General features: G+C 36.7%; 1 protein-coding gene across 1 annotated transcript in view; it reads right to left on the bottom strand.

Moving 5' to 3' along the window:
• Positions 1–12,378, bottom strand: part of ITGA8 (integrin subunit alpha 8) — a 330,607-nt gene that overhangs the window by 203,972 nt on the left and 114,257 nt on the right. Inside the window, exon 12 of the mRNA XM_007956731.1 lies at positions 9,980–10,185. Coding sequence (XP_007954922.1) covers positions 9,980–10,185 — 206 coding nt within the window. The remainder of the gene's footprint in view (positions 1–9,979; positions 10,186–12,378) is intronic.

Raw genomic sequence — 12,378 nt, 5'->3', positions numbered from 1 at the left:
GTGTCCCTGGTAAGATTTATTCCCAAGTATCTTATTTTTTTTTTTGGTAGCTATTGTAAATGGTATTGCTTTCCTTATTTCTTTTTCAGTAATTTCTTTGCTGGTGTACAGAAATACAACTGATTTTTGGATGTTGATCTTGTATCCTGCCACAATGCTAAATCTCTTAATTAGTTCCAGTAGTTTTTTTGCTGAGTCTCTTGGATTTTCTATGTATAGGATCATATCATCAGGAAATAGGAATAGTTTTACTTCTTCCTTACTAATTTGGATGCTTTGATTTTCCTTTCTTGCCTTATTGGCCTGGCTAGGACTTCCAGTAAAATGGTGAATAGAAGTGGTGATAGAGGTCATCCTTGTCTGGTTCCTGTTCATGAGGGTAATGGTTTCCATCTTTCTTCATTGAGAATAATGTTGGTCATTGGTTTTGCATATATGCTCTTTATCATGTTGAGGAATGTCCCTTCTATTCCTATTTTGCTGAGAGTTTTTTTTTTTTTTTTTTATCAGGAATGGGTGTTGGATTTTATTAAATGCCTTTTCTGCATCATTGCTATGATCATGTGGCTCTTTTCCTTTGTTTTACTTATGTGATGGATGATGTTGGTTATTTTTCTAATGTTGAACCATTCTTGCATACCAGATAAGAACCACACTTGGTCATAATGTATTATTTTTTTGATATGTTGTTGGAATGTATTGGGTAGGATTTTGTTAAAGATTTTGGCATCTATATTCAGAGCGATATTGGTCTGTAGTTTTCCTTTTCAGTGATGTATTTGCTTGGTTTTGGTATCAAGATTATGCCTGCTTCATATAATGAATTTGGGAGGACTCCATCCTTTTCTATTCTGGAAATCTTTGAGTAGGATTGGTGTCAGTTCTTCTCTGATTGTTGTGTATAACTCTGTGGTGAAACCATCTGGGCCAGAACTTTTTGTTGGTAATTTTTTTATGACCTGTTCATTTTCTTCTTTTGTTATGGGTCTGTTCAACTTTTCCACCTCAGTCAGTGTTAGCTTAGGTAAGTAGTGTGTTTCTAGAAATCTATTTCTTATAGATTTTCAAATTTGTTGGAGTACAGTTCTTCATAGTTTACTGATATCTTTTTTTATTTCAGTGGTTCTGTTGTGATGTCGCCCAATGCGTTTCTTATTCATATTATTTGTATTCTCTCCCTCTTTTCCTTTGTTAAATTTGCCCACAGTTTGTCAATTTTTTCAATCTTTTCAAAAAAACAACTTCTAGTCTTGTTGATTTTTTCTATTGTCTTCCTATTTTCTGTTCCATTGATTTCTGCTCAAATCTTTATTATTTCCTTTCTTCTGGTGACTGTAGGCATTTCTTGCTGTTTTTATTTTCCTAATTGCTGGAGATGTTGGTTTAAGGTGTTGACTTTGGCTCTTTCTTTTTCTTTGATGTGTGCATTTATTGCTATGAATTGGCCTGTGATCACTGTGTTTGCTGTGTCCTAAAGATGTTGATATGTTGTGTTTTCATTCTCATTCTATTCAAGGAATTTTTTTTTTTAATTTCTTCTATTACCCAGTCATTCGTCAGAAGGGTGTTGTTCAGTTTCCATGTGTTTGCTATTTTTCTGTTGATCTTCCTATTGTTGATTTCTAATTTTATAGCATTGTAATCTGAGAAGATGTTTTGCAGTAGTTCAACATTTTTAAATTTATTAAGGCTTGCTTTCTGGTCTATCCTGGAGAATGTTCCATGTGCACTGGAAAAGAATGTATCTTGTGCTTTTGTTGGGTGCAGTGCTCTGTAGATGTCTATATGGTCACATTGGTGGATTATATTGTTTAGTTCTTCTGAGTCTTTGTTGAGTTCCTTTCCAGTTGTTCTATCTTTCATTGAATGTGGTGTATTAAAATCTCCTACTATGATTTTGTTGTTGTTAGGTGCCATTGAGTCATCTCTGACTCAGAGCGACACTATGCCCAACAGAACAAAACATGGCCTGGTCCTGGGCCAGCCTCACTATCCTTATTGTACCTGAGCCCATCATTGCTGCCACTGTGCCAATCCATCTCATTGAGGGCCTTTCCCTTCTTCATTGACCCTGCACTTTATCAAGCATGATATCCTTCTCCAAGGAATGGTTCCTTCTCACAATGTGGCCAAAGTAGGTGAGACAAACTTGGGCCATTCTTGCTTCCAAGGAGCATTCTGGCTGTACTTCTTCCAGGACAGATTTGTTAGTTCTTTCAGCAGTCCACGGTACTTTCAGCATTCTTCACCAACACCACAACTCAAAAGCATCAACTTTTCTTCAGTCTTCCTTATTCATTGTCCAGCTCTCACACGAGAATGAGGCAATCGAAAATACCATGGCTTGGGTCAGGTGCATCTTAGTTTTCAAGGAGACATCTTGTCTCTTCAGCATTTGATAGAGGTCTTTTGCAACAGATTTACCCAATGCAATACTTCTTTTGATGTCTTGACTGCTGCTTCCATTGGTACTGATGGTAGAAGCAAGTAATATGAAGCCTTTGGCAACTTCAATCTTTTCTCCATATATTGTGAAGCTGTTTATTGGACCACTTGTGAGGATTTTTGGTTTCTTAATATTGAGGTATAATCCACAGTGCAGATTGTAGTCTTTAATCTTCATCAGTAAGTGATTCAAGTCATCCTCACTTTCAGCAAGCAAAGTTGTATCATCTATGTATTGCAGGTTGTTAATTCATCTTTCTCCAATCCTAATCCTATATTCTTTTTCATATAATCCAGCTTCCAGAATTATTTGCTCAGCATACAGATTGAATAATAATGGTGAAAGGATACAACCTTGACACACTTCCTTCTTGATATTAAACCATGCAGTATTCACTTGTTCTGTTCAAATGACAGCCTCCTGGCCTATGTACAGGTTCCTCATGAGTACAAGCATGTGTTCTGGCATTCCCATTGTTCTCAATGTTATCCACAATTTGTTATGATCCACACAATCAAATGCTTGCATAGTCAATAAAACTTAACTAAACATCTTTCTGGTATTCTTTGCTTTAAGCCAAGACCCATCTAACATGACAATGATATTCCTCTTTCCACTTCCTCTTCTGAATACAGCTTGCATTTCTGGAAGTTCTCTGTCAATATACTGCTCAGCTGTTTTTGAATTATCTTCAGTAAGATTTTACTTGCATGTTATATCAATGATATTGTTCGATAATCTTCACATTCTGTGAGATCACCTTTCTTTGGAACGGGTGCAAACACGGATCTCTTCCAGTCAGTTGGCCAGGTAGCTGTCTTCCAATCTCTTGGCATAGCCGATGAATGCCTCCAGTGTGGCATCCATTTGTTGAAACATCTCAGTGGATATTCTGTCGATTCCTGGAACCTTGTTCTTTGTCAATTCTTTCAGTGCAGCTTCAACTTCTTCCTTCAATACCATTGGTTCTTGATTATATGCCACCTCCTGAAATGGATGTACATCAACCAATTCTTTTTCGTACAGTGACTCTGTGTATACCTTCCTTTTTTTTTTTTTTTTTAATGTTTTCTGCATCATTCAATATTCTTCCCATAGAATTTTTCAATATTGCAACTTGAGGCTTAAACTATTTCCTCAGTTCTTTCAGCTTGAGAAATGCTTAGCATGTTCTTCCCTTTTGGCTTTCTAACTCCAGGTCTTTGCACATTTCATTATAGTAACTGTCTCTGTCTTCCCAAGCTGCTCTTTGAAACCTCTCTTCAGCTCTTTTATTTTTCTATTCCTCCATTTGCTTTATCTACTCTTTGTTCAAGGGCAAGTTTCAGAGTCCCTTCTGACATCCATTTTGTCTTTACTTTCTTTCCTGTGTTTTTAATGACCTCTTGCTTTCTTTATGGATTATGTTCTTGATGTCGTAACACAATTCTTCTGGTTTTCAGTCATTGGTGTCCAATGCATCAAATCTATCTATGACTGTGGAGTCATCTATTTGTCTTTTCAATTTGGTTAAAAGTCTGATTTATGTATTTTGGGGCTCTTTCATTGGGTCCATAGATATTTATTATGGTTATATCTTTTTGTTCAAGTGATCTTTTAATCATTATATAATGTCCTTCCTTGTCTCTTATGGTGGTTTTTGTCTTGAAGTCAATTTGATCAGAAATTAATATTGCCACTCTTGTTCTTTTTTGGTTGCTATTTGCTTGACACATCTTTTTCCAACCTTTGATTTTTAGTCTATGTGTGTCTTTATCTCTAAGGTGTGCCTCTTATAGACAGCATATTGATGGCTTATGTTTTCTTCCCTAGTCTGCAACTCTCCATCTCCTGAGTGATGCATTTAATCAATTGACATTCAATGTAATTATTGACAAGTATGAATTTGTTGCTGTGATTTTGTTATATGTTTTTTTCGTGGTGTTCCTGGTTTCTTTGTTCCATATAATTTTCTGTCCTCAGCTCATTCTGTTTATGAATCATATTATCATTTCCTTCATTACTGTTGTTTTAATATTTGCTAAATATTTGTGCTTGTCTTCTTTTTTATTGTGATGTGAAGGTTTATCATTTTTCTTTGAGGTTACCCTGTGATTTTTAATTTTCTACCAAGTATAGAACAGTCCATTCTATCTTGCAACTCTCTTGACTTCCTCACCCATTAGAAGTTCTATAACTCCACTATTTTTCCCTCTTTTTGGTTTGTACTTGTGCTCATTTGCCAATTGATGTCTCTGGCTCCCTATTTACAATATTGTAAGCTTATTTTAGCTTGGATACTGCCATAACTGAGTTGGTTTCTGGGTTATGCCATCATGTGTATTAGTGGTCGGTTGCTGTTTGCTATTATTGGTTCTCTGTCCAAAGGACTGCCTTTAGTATCTCTTGTAAGGTTGGTCTGGTTTTAACAAAGTCTCTTAATTTCTGCTTATCTAGAAATCTCCTAATTTCATGATCATATTTGAGGGACAATTTTGCTGACTATATAATTCTTAGTTGGAAATCTTTCTCTTTCAGGGTTTTATATATAGCATCCCATTGCCTTCTCACCTGCATGGTTTCTGCTGAGAAATCCAAGCTTAGTCTTATTGGTTGCCCTTTGTAGGCAACTTTTTGTTTTTCTCACGCTGCTTTCAAGGTTCTTTCTTTGTCTTTGATTTTGGTGAGTTTGATGATGTTATGTCCTGGTGATTTTCTTTTGGAGTCTATCCTGTTTGGGGTTTGCTGGACTTCCTGAATGGATATATTCTCATCTTTCATCATATCAGGTAAGTTCTCTTCAAACAAATCTTGGAAAATTTTCTCAGTAGTTTTCTTTTTCTCTTCCTATTCTGGAATTTCTATTAGACATAGGTTATTCCTTTTGATGGTATCCCACATGAAACTTAGGGTTTCTTCATTTTGTTTTGATCTTTTTCCTGATTGATCCTTTCCCAAAGAAGTATTCAGGTTGTCTTCAACCTCATTAATTCTGTCTTCTATTGATTTTGTTCTACTCCTTTGCCCTTTCAATGTGCTATCTATTTCTGAAAATTTAGTATTAATCTTCTGGATTTCTATCTGCAGATTTTGTACCATTTCTAATTTTTTATTTATTTTGTCATTTTGTTCTTGTATTTCTTCCAAAATAATTCTAGGGTTTTGTCTGTGCTTTCCTTAATTTTTGTCAGTGTTTTCCTTGATCTTTCTCTCAATCTATAGAAGGTACCTAAATATAATTCTTTTGAATTCCTTATCAGGGAGTTCTAAAGCTGCTTCTTCCTCAGGAATGTGTTGTGGCTCTCTATCCTGCTCCCTTGTTTCCAATGCTTTATCTTGCTTCTTTGTGTGGACTCTGACGGTCTGTTGTCTCTGAGATATTGTGACTTTGTTGTATTGATATTTAATTGGTGATTGTATGTTGAAGTGATTCATCAAAGATTTTCATTTCATTTTCTTTGGATGTATCTGAGTACTGTGCTCCTTCATTTGGTAGTTGGCAGCACTTATATACTCCTCACCTGTCTCCTGGTGGGTGTGGTAGAGAATGAGAGTGGCTGCACAGATCTCTGTTAACTGAGGAGAGCAGTTAAGGGTGAGTCAGGCTCTTATAGGTGGCTGTTTATCATTGGCCAGTTGGTGCAGAAGGAGCTGGTGGCCCTCACTCAGTAAGTGGAGATGCAGGAGGTGTGGGTGTGGTTGGGTCTTATGGGCATGGATGCTGTCTCCCACTCAGTTAGACAAAAACAATGATCAAAAAACCATCAAAAAAGTAAAAGCAAGAGGACAAAAAATGAACGTCTCAGAAACACACAGGAATGATCACCAAAAAGAGAAAAAAGAAAGAGGAAAGGCAATACATGAGAGAAAACATTTAGAGGAATACTTAAAAAGCCAAAAGAAGCATGAATAGAAAAAAGGGAGGACCCACAACATCTGTGGAGGGGGGAATAAGAGAAAAGAGGTAGGGTAGGATAATAATGAAGAAAAAAATGGGAAAAATTCAAAAAGAAAAATAAGAAATGAGGAGAACTTTAAGAAAGAAAAAAATGGGAACCAGGAAAAGAGAAGAGAGAAAAAGCCAAAAACTAGAACCTGAGAAGGGAACAAGAAAGAATAATAATAAGAAGAAGAATGCAAAATAAATGTAAAAACAGACAAAAACTAAGGGAAAAAAAATCTGAGTGGGGCAGAGTAGTGCACCAAGACTCCATCAGAGCACAAAGACTGGGATGGAATTCCTGCTGGCTCAGAACATGTGTGGGAGTGAGGTATGGCCACATCTCTGTTCACCAAGAGGGTCTGGGGTATAAGGGTAACAAGGGGAATACCACACCTTTCCAGTCCTCAGTGTCCAGTATGTCCTTGCTGTCCCCAGCAAGTAGAGCCTATTCTTAGGTCTCTGGAATCTGAGAGAACACTGTCATTTTAAATATCCAAAATGGTTGAACTACTTGTAAACATGCAAAATGGTTGCACACTCCACACAGCCAAAAGTCCACAGCTTAATTTGTCTCTTTCTTCACTGTTTCCCCTTTCATTCACCAGCCACCAGTGCAGTCCTCCATGCAGCCCCTGGCTAGCAGGGCTGATTTTTAGGTTAATTCTTAGGTTATAACACCACTTGGCAATATCCAAACTGTCCATGCTGTCAGGATCGCTGATAGTATGCAGCTCTGTATGTCTCCTTTTCCCCGGTTTTCATGCAAGTTTTTCTACTAGTTGGAGTTTAGTCCATTTCTGTATCCTTACTTGCAAAGCTCAGGGCTCCAGGATTATCTTCTATATCTGTATTAATTGGTTCCTCTTTTCTTTGTTGAAGAAGGTCTGTGTAATTTATCTGCCTATTCTACCATCTTACAGGAACTCTCAAGACCCTTGTTTTTAAGAGCTCTGGTAGCATAGTGGCTAAGACACTTGCCTGCTAACCAGATGGCTGGCAGTTCAAGCCCACCAGCAACTCCTCGGAAGGAAGGTTGGGCAATCCTACTTCCGTAGTGATACTGCCTTGGAAACCCAAGGAGGGGTTGCTATGAGTCGGGGCCGACTCGACGGCACATAACAACAACAACAACAACAACAACATATTCTAGTGCAGGTAACAGACAATTTGAATTAAAAAAAATCCAGAAAATACCAAAAAGTAATAAATACTATGCAGAGAATTCAAAAAACAGTGACACAATGGAGAGTGGTTGGATTGTTATTTCACATTAGGTGGTCAGACTCCCACTTTGTATATCACTGAGTGAAAGTTCCTTTTACACATTTTGTTTGATTTAAGAGTCTTCTGAGTTTCAATAATATGGCAGTCACAATGCACCATGACGGATTCCAGTATGTGTCCTCATTTGTTATTCATCTTCTACATTCTGTTAACCTGGGTAAGACTGAAAAAGTTGTGACTAATTTATTATGAGCATTATCACTCCACTTCCCTTTAACAGGTAAAAGTAAATGATCTAAAAGACAAGATTTTTGTAGAAAATAAGTATGTCATCACATGGTAAAGGGGCCTTTTCCTCACTTGCTCTAGGTCAGTTGCTTTACGTCTGTTCCCATGTTTAATCCTGGGGAGTTTGGCATTTCTTTCCTCCATATTATATTGAAGGAAAGCAAGATTCAAAGAGGATACCAAAACAAACCGAAATCCACTGCCATGAGTCAATTCTGACACATAGCGACCCCCACTGGGTTTCCGAGGCAGTAAATCTTTACAGAAGTAGATTGCCCATCTTGCTTCCATGGAGTGGCTGGTGGGTTTGAACCACCAGCCTTGTGGTTAGCAGTCAGATGCCTTAGGCATTGTGCTACCAGATCTCCCAAAGAGGATAAGAACCCCCTTTAATGTTAAAAATGTTTTTTTAACTCTTAAAAATATAATTCTGAAAGTGTTTGAGAGAGAAGAAAATATGATTTGGGAAAAAAAAAAAAAAAAGACTACTCCATAGGTAACTTATTTTCATTTAATTGCCTTGGGTACTCTTTGCTATTATAAATTAAAGAATGGGAATAGAGTAGTTTTTGAAATTTTAAAAATAGCAAATCAGTTAAAGGTGAACTTGTCTTTATTATTATTATTTTCCTGGAACAATGAGCTTTTAATATGCACTGATATTTCATGGTACTTTAAAAATTGCTAATTGTACATTGCTGGTACTTGCTCTTTCAAAGATGTCACAAAGGCAGGTAATACTTGCCAAAACACTATGAACACTGATTTGATGTGAGTACTCCTGAGGCCACTTGGTTACCATAAGTTCCTATTACTTCCTTACTCAATCAAGAAGCCCACCATAACTAAATTCTTAGCTTAAAGGCCCTAACATGAATGCACCATTTTGTGTGAGCTTGCCTCTTTTTCTCAGGACAGGGTACTCAGAAGGCATTCATAAATTTCTAAATTAAAGAACCACAACCCTAAACTAACAATTTAGCCTAATTTGTTGCAAACATTGAAATTGCTTTCAAGTTGAAATTTACAAGTCAATTAAAATTCAGCATAACCTATACATAATCCACATAGGTTAATCAGGTGATGATATACTTGCTGATATATTAATCATGTATTAATTTGCCTTGTTTCTATACATAGAGCAGATTTTCTAGTTCTTTTCAAGTCATTTAATCCACACACCAATTTTTAAAATAATTGCTGCCTTTGGTTCTGATCTGTTATAAGACACCCTAAATTGAACATGATGCAATTTCATGTAACATTCACACACATCCAAACATCCAAACTTCAAATTGCCTTGAGATTTTTGATATTGTTGTTAAGTGCCATCAAGCGGGTTCTGACTCATAGTGACCTCATGTACAACAGAACGAGACACTGCTTGGTGCTGTGCCATGCTCACAATCATTGCCATGCTTGAGCTCATCATCATAGCCACTGTGTAATCCATCTTGTTGAGGGTCTTCCCCTTTTGTGCTGACCCTCTAACTTTACAAAGCATGATATTCTTCTCCAGGGACTGATCCCTTCTGGCAACATGACTGAAGTATGAGAGATGACATCTGGCCATTCTCACTTCTAAGGAGCATTCCAGCTGTACTTCTTCCAAGACAGATTCATTCATTCTTATAGCAATCCATGGTACATTCAATATTCTTTGCCAGCACCACAATTCAAATGCATCACTTCTTCTGTGCTCTTCTTTATTGCCCAGCTCTCATATGCATAAGGATCCTGGTGGCATAGTGGTTAAAGTGCTCAGCTGCTAACCAAAAGGTCAGTGGTTCAAACTCACCAGCCATTCCATGGGAGAAGATGTGGCAGTCTGCTTCAATAAAGATTTATAGCCTTGGTAACCCTATGGGAAAGTTCTACTCTGTTCTTCTAGGGTCGCTATGAGTTGAAATCGTCTTGATGGAAGTGGGTTTGGTTGGAGATTTCTGATAGTTCATTAAAAATCAATCACTTCAAAACCAATAATAATAACTGTACTTCATACACCACTGTGAATACTGAAAAGCATCATCTTTTCCTTCATGCAACAGTAACGTGCAATTATGACCCATACACAATTTCTACATGTTTATTCAAGTTACCATTATATCCATCCTGGTTCAGGTCTCCTAAGTGTGCAACAGCACTACCAAATCGCCCAAAAACCTCAGTGCCTGAGAGGACCTGAGGGTCTCTGAAGGCGAGAGCGCTTGCTTGCAAATACAGGTAAACTTGCCCTACTTCTTTAGGATTACTCTCAAATTCACGTTCCATGAAGAGAGGTGCCCCAATCAGTATGTCATCCATTCTGTAGGGAAAATAGAGAGACATCAGTGTACCCACAAGCCAAAGACTCTTTTTGGTGAATTTTTCATCAACTACATTAATACATTTTCAATTTGTATTTTTTTCTTTTCTGAGAACATTTTGCAATCCTTGTTATTTCTTTTGTTGCTTTGCTATGCCTAAGGAGTTGAATTTTGTAAGAAAATAAGAGTTGTGAAATTATCACATTATACTTTTTAACTAACCTAAAAATTATGACTTTAAGACAGCCACTGATACTTTTACCTTTTTCAGTATTTCTAGAAACTGTAGTTCTGTAAGAATAGCAAATTGACCTAATAGGTTTTTCTAAAAGTAGATTACAATTTGTCTAAAATTTATATAACTATATATTTATTTAGTTTTCTGCATAATAAGACTTAAAATAATTTTGTCTTTTCTTTCCTTTCCCTATTTAAATAAAACGGAGGTCAGAGAGGGGCTAAAATACTGGCTAGAAAAACAGAAAACAAAATTTTTATTCAAAATGATAATTTATAGGTTTTCTTTGTAGTATATGTAGATATTATAGTAGAAAGTTAATTGATTATTTTTAAGGTTGACAAATTCAAGAAATAGACACCTAAGAAAATTATTTAGAGATAATTACTAAGAGAATAAAATACAAAAATGGTTAATCAAATTTCCTTCATGAAGAAGGTCAGGTTTGAAGAGGAATATAACAGAAACTGTCCCTTTTCACTATGAGTCTTCTAGCTATTTGAATTTTTTAGAATTATATTCAAGTGTTATTTTTATTTTAAAAAAGTTTAGGGAAACTCAAGCCAGCAAACATTCATAGTTACTCTGAGTTCCACTAAAATCTGCCTGAGGACACCTATATCCCAGCAGATGCAATAATCTAAAAAAGGACCTGAGGCAGAAACACAAATTTGCATTTGACTTCCATGGTCCTGTATATTAGGCAATATGCTGAAATTTTCCAAGTAAATAAATTACTAAAATATTATTATTCACTTAAAAGGCAAGGAGGAGGTGGGAATAGTACTGAGAGTAAGAGATAGTCTTTAAAACCTGAGCAGGCTGCAAGGACACATCACCATCACTTTGACCTACCTTTCTTTTCTATTTCTTCCCTTCTTTGTGTTCATCTACTATTTATTTTTAAGTATAATTTAATAAATATCCTATTAATCTACTATGTTTAAGATACTGTCATAAGTGTTTACAGAATATATTGTTGACTATTAGGTATCCTGTGCTTCCAATTAATTTACAAATGAGGTCAAATTGCTACTCATGTAACTATAAAACCAAGACAGGTGGAAAAATTATATGAGAAATCCAAATAAAATGCTGAGGACCCCAGACAGAAGGGAGGCTGTGTTCCCTGAGCTGGTGAAGGAAGGTTATATGAAGAGATGCATTGGACCTGGATAAAACTCTGATAGGTTGATAAAGAGGTGAGCTTTCCAGATGGTGGTTCTGAGAACCAAGAAAATGCACCAAGTGAAATCAGTGAGGTCCAGTGGGGTTTGAGGCTGACGTAAATAGGTGACTGTGCTGAATTAATCAAGTAAGATCTCTCTCTCTCTCTCTCTCTCTCTCTCTCTCACACACACACACACACTTGTATTAAGCATTTAATAGATGGTAAATATTATGATTCCACCACTCATCTGTCAGTTTGTGGTACTGTGGTGGCTGGTGTGTTACTGTGAGGCTGGAAGCTATGCCACAGGTATTTAAAATACCAGCAGAGTTACCCAGATGGACAGGTTTCAGCAGAGTTTCCAGACTAAGACAGACTAGGAAGAAGGATGGGACCATCCACTTCTGTTAACATTGGCCACTGAAAACTTTATGAATACAGTGAACCACTCTCTGAAATATTACTGGAAAACTTTATGAATAGCAATGAAACATTGTCTGATATAGTGCCAGAAGATGAGGTTGGAAGGAATTCAAAATATGACTGGGGAAGAGCTGATTCCCAAAGTAGAATCAACCTTAATGACATGGATGGAGTAAAGCTCCATCATCTGCTGATGAAGCATAACTCAAAATGGGGATAAAACAGCTGCAAACGCATTAATAATCAGGCCTGGAATTGAACCCACATCTGTGGTTTCCAGCCAAACAAAAGACAGGCATATGAGTTGAACATTTACCTCAAGTAGATACACTCCTTGGAGAGAACAATCATGGGAGAAAG

This window comes from Orycteropus afer, unplaced genomic scaffold (assembly GCF_000298275.1).
Source record: "Orycteropus afer afer isolate SDZICR_OR568_19922 unplaced genomic scaffold, OryAfe1.0 scaffold00655, whole genome shotgun sequence".
Taxonomy (NCBI): Eukaryota; Metazoa; Chordata; class Mammalia; order Tubulidentata; family Orycteropodidae; genus Orycteropus; species Orycteropus afer.
The sequence above is the reverse complement of the archived record's forward strand: the minus strand, read 5'-3'. Positions and strand labels throughout refer to the sequence as shown.